This window comes from Macaca mulatta, chromosome 19 (assembly GCF_049350105.2).
Source record: "Macaca mulatta isolate MMU2019108-1 chromosome 19, T2T-MMU8v2.0, whole genome shotgun sequence".
Taxonomy (NCBI): Eukaryota; Metazoa; Chordata; class Mammalia; order Primates; family Cercopithecidae; genus Macaca; species Macaca mulatta.
This window is the reverse complement of record NC_133424.1, coordinates 21,239,941-21,250,971: the sequence shown is the minus strand read 5'-3', so window position 1 is coordinate 21,250,971 and position 11,031 is coordinate 21,239,941. Positions and strand designations below refer to the sequence as shown.

Here is an 11,031-nt window from a genome sequence, read left to right as displayed (position 1 = left end):
AAGAGTTTTATTCCAGGACAGGCCTCTGTGATATCTTTCTTCTGGCACCAAATCTGTAGAGGTAGGTGAATACCAAGCAATTCTCCAATAGCAACTCAATGTCTAACATTTGAATTGTGACACCACCCAGAGTCAGCAGACCCTGATTCAGGGCTTAGTCTCACAACATTGCCCTCATTGTAGATGCCAGTCACAAACCCCATAGGCCCATCTATGCTTCTGAGCTACTGTTTAAAAACTGGGGACTCCCACAACCTTCCTCAAGTTCAATAATTAGATCAAGCTACTCACAGAACTCTGCAAAACACCGTAGCTATGTTTACTACTTTATTATAAAAAGTACAACCCAGGAAAAGTGAAATGGAAGAAATGTACATGAGAAAGAAAAGAGGTGGGGAACAATGAAGCACATACATAATCTAGGTAAATAGCTGTGATTAATAAAATCCTTCATCCTTTGTGTTCTCCAGAAATATTTTATGGGAAAAAACACCCTTCCCATTATGACTTAGATGGTGCTCTCTTTTCCTATTTATCACATAGCCAGACACACAGTCTGTCAGAGGCGTATTGAACCAGAGCAACTCCATTTTGAATAGGGGCTGAGTGAAAATAAGGCTGAGACCCACTGGGCTGTATTCCCAGATGGTTAGGCATTCTAACTCACAGGATGAGATAGGAGGTCAGCACAAGATACAGGTCATAAAGACCTAGCTGATAACACAGGTTGCAGTATAGAAGCTGGATAAAATCCACCAAAATTAACATGGCGATGACAGTGACCTGTGGTCATCCTCTCTGCTACACTCCCACCAGTGCTATGATAGTTTATAAACGCCATGGCAACATCTGGAAGTTATCTTACAACAGTTTAAAAAGGAGAGGCATAGGCCAGATGCAGTGGCTCAGGCCTTTAATCCCAGCACTTTGGGAGGTTGAGGTGGGTGGATCACGAGGTCAACAGATTGAGACCATCCTGGCCAACATGGTGAAATCCCCGTCTCTACTAAAAACACAAAAATTAGCTTTGCGTAGTGCGCGTGCATGTAGTCCCAGCTACTCGGGTGGCTGAGGCAGGAGAATCGCTTGAACCCGGGAAGCGGAGGTTGCTGTGAGCTGAGATCACGCCACTGCACTCCAGCCTGACAAAACAGGGTGACACCGTCTCAAAAAGAAAAAGAAAAAAGAGGTATATATATTCCACCCCTTGTTTAGCATATAATCAAGAAATAATCATAAAAATGTGCAACCATCAGCCCTCAGGGCTGCTCTGCCTATGGAGTAGTCACTCTTTTATTCTTTTACCTTCTTAATAAACTTGCTTTCACTTTATGGACTCGCCTTGAAGTCTTTCTTGAGTAAGATCCAAGAACCCTCTCTTGGGGTATGGGTCAGGACTTCTTTCCAGTAACGTCTTTCTGGCAACCACAAAGGGAGTATACTGAAGAGACCTCTGACCCAAAGGAAAATCATCTGTGTGCACCAACTGGCTGACTTTGGGTGAGTGGGGTGCATATACCTGGGTAAAGGAGGGGATTGGGTTAGAGGCACAACTTAGGAGAATTAGAGTCTCTCCTAAGACAGAGTGGGTTAAAGCCTCCTCTTAAAAGACAAGGATGCTTGACTGAATTTGGATTCGAAGCCCAACCTAGAAAAGTTATATTCCTTCCTAAGATTTAAAAAGTTAGAGACCCCTCTCAGTAAAATCCGTCTCAGCTAAGAAGTGGTTTGACACTATGGGATATTCATTGCTATTCTCTTTGGATTAATCTGTCTTGCACTCTTTGCTGATGGCTATAGGTGACAGAATTAGGCATCTGCAGGACCATGGGACATGCGGATCTTTTTCTTGTCCAAAAGAGAAAACTTAGGTGCCAATAAGACTGCTAGAAAAAATATTCTTTCCTACCAAGAAGCAGCCACCTGAACTTTTTATTATTGCTGCAATCCGTAGGTCTTTCTCTGGCCTCCTGAGCTCTTTGCCTTCCCACTCTGCCACAGGCAATGCTTTTTCTCTCTTTTCCCTTTCTTATCTTTTCTATTACTCAGAGTAACCATCTTGCCCAGAGGCCTCAAGTTGAAACCAGATCAGAGGTTGAACTGACAACAGGGCCCAACTGGGGCCAAGTTTAAGAGTTGCCAGTTTGATATTGGTTGCTAAGCAGAGTGGCTAATGTCTATGCTGTCATACATATTTTGCTATGGCCAGAATAGAAAAAGATAATTTTCCTTTGTGTTGTGGCTTGGCCCCCCAGGGCTATGGCGGAGCCAGCCACGTGCAACTCAGGAAAAGGGAACTCAGAAGCCAGAACTCATGCTGGCAAAAAGGGTACACATTTCTTACCAGACTTCTGGCCTCTCTCTATGCAAACTGATGGAATGAATGGTAAAAAATTACTGTTTGGCCGGGTGCGGTGGCTCACGCCTGTAATCCCAGCACTTTGGGAGGCCGAGGCGGGCGGATCACAAGGTCAGGAGATCGAGACCACGGTGAAACCCCGTCTCTACTAAAAATACAAAAAATTAGCCGGGCGCGGTTGTGGGCGCCTGTAGTCCCAGCTACTCGGGAGGCTGAGGCAGGAGAATGGCGTGAACCTGGGAGGCGGAGCTTGCAGTGAGCCGAGATCGCACCACTGCACTCCAGCCTGGGCGACAGAGGGAGACTCCGTCTCAAAAAAAAAAAAAAATTACTGTTACCGGCCGGGTGCGGTGGCTCAAGCCTGTAATCCCAGCACTTTGGGAGGCCCAGATGGGCGGATCACGAAGTCAGGAGATCGAGACCATCCTGGCTAACACGGTGAAACCCCGTCTCTACTAAAAAATACAAAAAACTAGCCAGGCGAGGTGGTGGGTGCCTGTAGTCCCAGCTACTCAGGAGGCTGAGGCAGGAGAATGGCATAAACCTGGGAGGCGGAGCTTGCAGTGAGCTGAGATCCGGGCACGGCACTCCAGCCTGGGTGACTCTGTCTCAAAAAAAAACAAAAAAAAAATTACTGTTTATCTCCTATGTAAAGTTCTAATTAATTTGGAGATGTCTTTGTGAGGTTAGTCTTAAGCTTTAACAAATCTGTTGTACTTTGTGCTATAAATTTGTCTTTCTGTATAGCTCTGTCATTAAGAGGGGTACCTTAGGATAGAATGCAGGACCCCTTAAGGCTGCTGTTCAGGATGGCCTGGAAAAGTGCTCAGTCCAGTCCTTGTACGCTTGACTTTCACAATGGTGGCCCGGGTTCAGGGTTCCATTCCCAGCTTAGGGAATGAGTACTTTCTTGTTTGATATTTGGGTGACCTTTACTGTTTGTTGACTCTCTTCCCCTCCAGGAACCATCTTCAAGTTTCCTTTTTCAGAACACCTGTGAAGTTACTTTTGGTAAAATTCAAAAGCCAGAGATATTGGCTGTTTGACCTGACTAAAGTCTGGTAATAAGAAATTTAAAAGGACTTTTTAAAAGAGCACTATGGTTAAAAGTCAGCTTAATTAAAAGCAGATACTCAAGCTCTAACAGCCTGGGACTCCTTGGGAAAAAAAGTAAAAAGATCCTTCTCAAAATCTAAGTTTCTCTTCTGTTTTGCATTGCATTATCTGATTTTTTTTTTACTTTTGGGGGTATCAGGAATTACTTCACATTATAAAAGAACTTTGGCATGTAATAACTGGGTGAGAAATATACTTTTGGAATGGCTAAGGACAGTTATGGGGGAAAACTCAGCTCTTCACGTTTGGATCAGAGAAACATACTTTGGACCACTTAGGAAGTATGGAGGTGTCCCCATGTCCTACGGAGAAATAAGACTTCCTTTGGGATGAACTGATTCTCTCCTTTTTAGATCCAAGATCTGATGTAAAAATGGGAGCCTTAATTTAAGGGGATCCATTTTGTTTTCCAGCTGTTTACTTATTAAGCCATAAAAACTACATGCTTTCCTTGTTGTGGGCTAGTAATCCAATTAAGAAGCTGACAAAGAAAAACCTTACAACTACTGAATATTTTGTCAGAAAAGTAAAAAGTGCAATACCTTTTAGTTCATGTGACAAGCAATCTTTTGAAAATAAAAACAGTTTTAAAGATCATTGGGAAAATAAAAATGTCTTCAAAATATAAACATTTGATCTAAATTATACAGGTCACATATTAGATTTGCCAAATACTTAAAGGTCATAAATTGGTTCTTTGACTTTTAAAAATTGTTCAATTTACCTATCTTGAGGCCAGTAGATTCTAAATAAGGTCTTGGGACATACGGAATTAGCCATGCCCCCTAAATGTACAAAGGTTATAAAGAAAAGAGATTTTATATAAGAAAAGATGTTGTATAGTAAATTATTATCCTAAAATGACTGGTTATTTAAAAAGAGGGATGTTTAGGACAAATCAGAAAGCCCAAACATATTGTAGATGGTCTGTATAAGTCATGAAATAATTCACTAAAGGAAATTTATGCAAGAAATGTTGTACAATTTAAAGGTCATTAGGCCTCTGAAAGACTTCTCAAAATGCCACTATGACTGTTCACTGTATAACTTGCCTGCTTTACAGCTAGATAAGGCCTGGGACACATCAAGTTAGCCACACCCCCTAACGATTAATACACTGGAGACAGACCTTATATATACTTGTGTCTGTGTCCTAGACTCCACGCCTAGTATGTAATTAAAATCCCTTACTTACCAAGGGTTTCATCAAAAGTAAAAGTTGCTAAGAGTTAACATTGTAACATGTAACTCTGACTATTAAAAAACAGTTTTACATGCAAGGTATGCAGAGAAAGTGAAATGTATTTTTGATAAAAGATTATAAGACATGGAAATGTGGATTTTTTGCCTAGATTAAAAGGTTAAAGGATTGTTTTAAATTAGAATAAAACTGAAAGTTTAAACAAATTGTGGAAGACCTGCTAAAATTTAATTGCAAAAGATTCTGTGTGTGAACATACTGACTAAAGTTAAATGGGTATTATTCAGTTTTTCCAGAAATTGAACATTGAGATAAAAACAATAGGTTTCTCTTAAAGCACTCATCTACTCTTTAACAACAAGGACTTTGTGAAGAGTTATAGAAGGTTTATGAGAGTATTACCTTATGGTCAAATACGAAAATTGGACATATTTTTCTATAAAGATTAAGAATTGGGTTTGACATCAATAATACACAAATATAACAGTAAAATTTGGCTCATTTAGTATAAAAATCACACAGAAAACATTGTCAAATGTGAAATCATGTTTGACTATTTTTGGACTGTTTGTGTAAATATGTTATTGGTATGTGTTTCAAAATTATGGGAAACTCCTGTAATTCTAATGACTACATGTATATCATTAATAATCACAATTGTTACATAAAATTATTGTATGCCACAGAGCTAACCAAATTTCCCTGTCAATCATGTTTTTGTTTTTTTTTTTTACTGTGACTGCTCTAAGACTTTTCCATTCAGACAATCATCTTATGTTGATCCTCTTCAAAAGATGATTCATAGTTAACTTAAGACTGTGACAGATGTTCTTAAATGCAAGTCTGTTGTAACTTTAGAAATTGTGACATTAGAGAAAAAACTTTCAGTATTCATGGAGAACTGAAATGTTGATGACTATGAAACAGAATAGGAATTAACTGAATGGAGTGAACTAATAGAAGACTGAAGTAATATTTTTTGACTTTGCATAAAATGTCACTGATCCTTTGTTTTGTTTTTCAAGGTCAAGAAAACTCGGACTAGTTAGGCAAAAATATCATCACCCCATTCAGCATGAAGTAGTTACAGAAAATGAATCTTCATCCCTCTACAACCCTTAGGATTAAGGATGCCCTTGTGGAAAAGAACGAGGAGATGTCAGAGGCATATGGAACCAAAGCAAATCTATTTTGAATAGGGGCTGGGTAAAATAGGGCTGAGACTGACTGGGCTGCATTCCTGAATGGTTAGGCATTCTAAGTAGGATGGACAGAAGGTCAGCACAACATACAAGTCGTAAAGACCTTGTGGATAAAACAGGTTGCAGTAAAGAAGTCAAATAAAACCCACCAAAACCAAGATGTGATGACAGTGACCTATGATCGCCCTCACTGCTACACTCCTACCAGTGTCATGACAGTTTACAAATGCCATGAAAACATCAGGAAGTTACTGTATGTGGTCTAAAATTGAGAGGCATAAATATTCCACCCCTTGTTTAGCATATAATCAAGAAATAAACATAAAAATGTGCAACCAGCAGCCCTCGGAGCTGCTCTGCTTATGAGTAAGCCATTCTTTTATTCCTTTACTTTCTCAATAAACTCCCTTTTACTTTACTGTGTGGACTCACCCTGAATTTTTTCTTGAGCAAATTCAAGAATCCTCTTGTGGGGCTTGAATTGGGACCTTGTTCTAGTAAGAACTCTGCACATTTTCTTCTTTTTCCCATTAAAAGATTCAGCTGAATTTGTCTTCAGTGGTCTAAATAAAATTTTTCACAGGCCCCAGAACTTTAAACTATTCTCAGTCTGAGTCAACATAAAACCTCATTTTATGTCTCTTCTAAGAACATGCTGACTTCACGGTAAAACATTCTCTGATTTAAAAAACATTCTCTGATTTAAAATCTGATTTTTCACCCTTCATTTGCCATTCCCCTCCCACTTTCTTTTCTTTTTTTTTTTTTTTTTTTTGAGAAGGAGTCTCGCTCTGTCACCCAGGCTGGAGTGCAGTGGCCGGATCTCAGCTCACTGCAAGCTCCGCCTCCCGGGTTTACGCCATTCTCCTGCCTCAGCCTCCCGAGTAGCTGGGACTACAGGCGCCCGCCACCTCGCCCGGCTAGTTTTTTTGTTTTTTTTTTTTTTAGTAGAGACGGGGTTTCACCAGGTTAGCCAGGATGGTCTCGATCTCCTGACCTCGTGATCCACCCGTCTCGGCCTTCCAAAGTGCTGGGATTACAGGCTTGAGCCACCGCACCCGGCCTCCCCTCCCACTTTCTTTCTAAATCTTGTTTGCTTCTCCCTAGCAAAGAAACCCCTTTTTTGCCTAAACTATGCAATCCTTAAAGTTTTTATAGTTGGTACTTTTTCCTGTGGCAATACTCCTTTGGAATTCAATTTTTTTTTTTTTTTTACATAAACCTAACTTTGTTTGATATTCCAAAGCCTAGAAACTGCCTCAAAACAATAACACTTCATCATCAGTAAGACCCTCTCAGTCCCCTTTCATCTTAACCTTAACTGCATTTGCCTGTGGGTCCCCAACTTTCCAGGGCTCTGTTAGCAGAAAGGCTTCTTCCATGGCCGAGGTGAGTAGGCTGGACATCTGCAGGGGAGGATCCCCAGAAATAAACTAGCTGGTCCTTTAATAACCACCTTTTGTAGGCTCAATATTAGCCTTAGCTCTGAGACACTGGACTCAGGCTTTAATTTCCATGTTAGAGTTACTCACTTGGTTTTTGAAACTACGTGTTTGAAAAATCCAGCAAAATTACTCACAGTGTTCACATAAGGGAAGGAAATTTTAAGGTACTTACATTTTATACCTCAATAAGAAAAGCAAAAGTATCTACTCCTTTAAGAAAAATATATCTATTATTTTATTGTTTTCATTAAAAATCATGTAGTGAACAATTAGTCATATGGGAACACTTCTAGGTAGTACCAAGTTTCATCTTATAAAATTTAGCATGAAACTCAGAAATCAAGATAACAGGATTTGAACAGAAATATTCACTGTCACAAATTTACCCTGCAAAAAGAGCAACTGATGTTTTCATGAATCTATGTAACTCACCAGTTATCTACATTTTCTCATGGACACGTATTCATTTTCTACAGCCAAAACAGAATATTTTCCCTATTCTTTTCTTCGGTAGCTAGCATTCTAAAATCTAAGCCTTGAAATTCTGTTTCAATTCACTTACCCATAAAAAATACACACCTGAGAAAACTTTTAAACTCACTCTGGGAAAGAAAAAGGTAAATGAGAATTTTTAACAAATGGAATATATAATTAGACATTAATTTTTTTTCTAAAACCCATCTCTTTTATGCCCTTTGTAAATATTTTCCTGCTGGCCGGGAGTGATGGCTCACGCCTGTTATCCCAGAACTTTGGGAGGCAGAGGCGGGCAGATCATCTGAGGTCAGGAGTTTGAGACCAACCTGGCCAACATGGTGAAACCCTGTCTCTATTTAAAAAATACAAAAATTAGCCAGGCGTGGTGGCATGCACCTGTAATCCCAGCTACTCAGGAGGCTGAGGCAGGAGAATCACTCGAACCCAGGAGGTGGAGGTTGCAGTGAGCCGAGATCATGCCACTGCACTCCAGCCTGGGCAACAAGAGTGAAACTCTGTCTCAAAAAAAAAAAAATTGTCCTACCTTTCAAGCACTACTAATAAAATGAAATTTATGGCTAAAAAACTGAGGTCAAAATAAGTGAACAAATCTCTTCAAGGTGATAAATCCAGAAGTGCCAGTGCTGGTTAAATAACAGATGTGTGTGACTCGTGTTTCAAGTCAGGCCATTCAATCACTTGAGAGATTCTTCCACCCACTCCTGCTCACTTATGTGCTCAAGAACCACCCATTCAGGAGACACTGCAGTATTTCTTGGTGGCTGCTCCAGAGGCATTTTACTTTGCAAGTTCTTACACCGTCTCACTGGAGTGAGGTTTTTGTTTGTTTGGTTTGTTTTGGGTCTTTTGGGACACTATTTTTTCTGTCACAAATTTTTTTGCTTTTTAACACTATTTTTTCTTTCACTATATTTATTTCATTATATTTCTGCCCCCTTAGACAATCCAGGAGGCAGAAGTTATTTCTGTGTTTTCCCCTCAGTACCAGCATCTGATTACCTTTTCAAAATAAGAGTGCACGAGAAGCTTCCTCTCTGCCCCAACGGATCCACTTGCTCCCTTGAGAGGATACACTTCAGACCCCTGATCTTCCTATGGAAGAAAATAAACCAGAAGCTGATATTCACTAGGCACTTTGGCTGACATAACCACAGTGGATACCTTGGTTTATCCCCAGACAGTACTGAAACTCACGACCAGAAAAAACTAAAGGGTAGCTGAGAACACATCACCTCATAAAGTTTTCAAAGGAATACCTTGACCCAAAAACATTCTGACAAGATCTCTGTGCCTAGAGAAGATACAAGGAGAAGAGGCACAGAGAGCTTTTACAGTACAGTGTCAGGGGATTATTCTTTGCTTTCTTCTCATGGGAAATAGTTACAAACAGATAACAAACCTTTTTAAAAGCGTCATTTAATGCTTTGTCAAACAATAATTAATTAAAATACGGTATAGAAAAGTACACTAAAAGACAAAATAGGTGATAACGTGACTTAGGGAGGAAAATCTGGCATTTGGGAACGCCAGGAGGAACTGGAAATTTAGTATCTTACTGCAAGCCAGAGTGAGGCTGGAGATATGGTGGAGGGGGGGTTAGATTTAAGACACTGCTTGGGACACAGTTGAAAAACGCACCAGAGGCCGGGCGCGGTGGCTCAAGCCTGTAATCCCAGCACTTTGGGAGGCCGAGGCGGGTGGATCACGAGGTCAGGAGATCGAGACCATCCTGGCTAACACGGTGAAACCCCGTCTCTACTAAAAAAATGCAAAAAACTAGTTGGGCGAGGTGGCGGGTGCCTGTAGTCCCAGCTACTCGGGAGGCTGAGGCAGGAGAATGGCGTGAACCCAGGAGGTGGAGCTTGCAGTGAGCCGAGATCCGGCCACGGCACTCCAGCCTGGGCGACAGAGGGAGACTCCGTCTCAAAAAAAAAAAAAAAAAGAAAAAAAAAAAAAAAGAAAGAAAAACGCACCAGAAAATCAGTTCCCCACGGAGTGTGAAAATAAATAAAGCAGGATATTAGACTGAGGTGTCTCTAGTCTCTGGATTCCTACTTTTAAAAAAATCTGGCCAGGTGCGGTGGGCTCAGGCCTGTAATCCCAGCACTTTGGGAGGCCGTGGCGGGCGGATCACCTGAGGTCAGGAGTTGGAGACCAGCCTGACCAACATGGAGAAGCCCTTCTCTACTAAAAATACACAATTAGCCGGGCGTGGTGGCTCATGCCTGTAATCCCAGCTACTTGGGAGGCTAAGGGGCTGAGGCAGGGGGATCACTTGAACCCAGGAGGCAGAGGTGAGCCAAGATCGCCCCATTGCACTCCAGCCTGGGCAACAAGAGCGAAAAGTCTTCTCAAAAAAAAAAAAAAAAAAACTAACTGAAGTGCATTTGTAGTAAATTACTACATTGAGAGAAACAAAATTCAGCCTTAACCAACTATAAACTGTCAGTTAACAGCTAATTACATAACCAGGAAATTTTCACCTTTATTTTACAAATTAAGAAAACTATGTATCTGAACCTAACCAATTACTGAATTTGGTTTTCTTCATCATGCTGTTTATAAGTCTTTCCTTCAAGCCCCGCCCATGAACCACAAATTACAAACCACAGCTGGCTGCTCCACAATTTTTGAATCACTCCTTGATTAAACACTTTAGTGTTTTTACGGTGACTCCTATACATTTTCAACAGAAGAAAAGAGGAACTGGGAACCCCACGGACCAAAGCTCTTCCCATTCTTAAACCCGCACCCCGAGTCAGGATTCTCCCCCGGGGACCCTCCAGTGGCCCCTGCACAATCCGGGTGAGACTCGGCGCTGCGGGTTCACAGCTGCCCTGAGAGGGCTCCAGGTCAGGGCACAGCCACTAGGCAGGAAAAAGACAGCACGCCCGGGGTCCCGCAGTCAGGGCAGCCGCCATCTTATAGCTGAAGGGGACTGAGGCCGAGCTGAGCAAGGAGAACTCGGGACGCAGACTGTGAAGCTGACTGCCGGGAGGACCAAGTCCCGCCACAGCCACTTCCCACCGGTTACAACCCGCCCCTTCCCCTCTCTCGGGACGTCGGCCCCGGCACTCTCACCATTTCTAGGCTTCCAGGGGGTCCTCGCATCTTAGCTGTGGATCTCCCAATAACTGCAGGTCACAGGGCCGCAGAGGCTGGGCCTCTGGGAGCGGAGTACACAGTGCAGTGAAGGAGAGAGCTGGAGCT

At 41.7% G+C, this 11,031-nt stretch overlaps 2 protein-coding genes and 1 long non-coding RNA gene across 4 annotated transcripts in view; 1 reads left to right on the top strand and 2 right to left on the bottom strand.

Annotated features, from left to right (window-relative positions):
- Positions 1–11,031, top strand: part of LOC693803 (uncharacterized) — a 529,045-nt gene that overhangs the window by 194,814 nt on the left and 323,200 nt on the right.
- Positions 1–11,031, bottom strand: part of LOC720437 (uncharacterized) — a 219,864-nt gene that overhangs the window by 40,372 nt on the left and 168,461 nt on the right. The window contains 1 exon segment of the mRNA XM_077978584.1: positions 297–313. Within this exon segment, the coding sequence (XP_077834710.1) occupies positions 297–313 (17 nt within the window).
- LOC144336927 (uncharacterized) lies at positions 317–10,943 on the bottom strand. Of its 2 annotated transcripts, none has more exons than XR_013409359.1 (3): positions 10,903–10,935; positions 8,821–8,913; positions 317–1,165 (listed from the first exon to the last, which is right to left on the bottom strand). It is a non-coding gene; the product is annotated as an uncharacterized LOC144336927 (long non-coding RNA). The 2 variants fall into 2 exon arrangements; XR_013409360.1 differs by lacking the exon at positions 317–1,165 and adding an exon at positions 1,180–2,963 and having other exon boundaries at positions 10,903–10,943.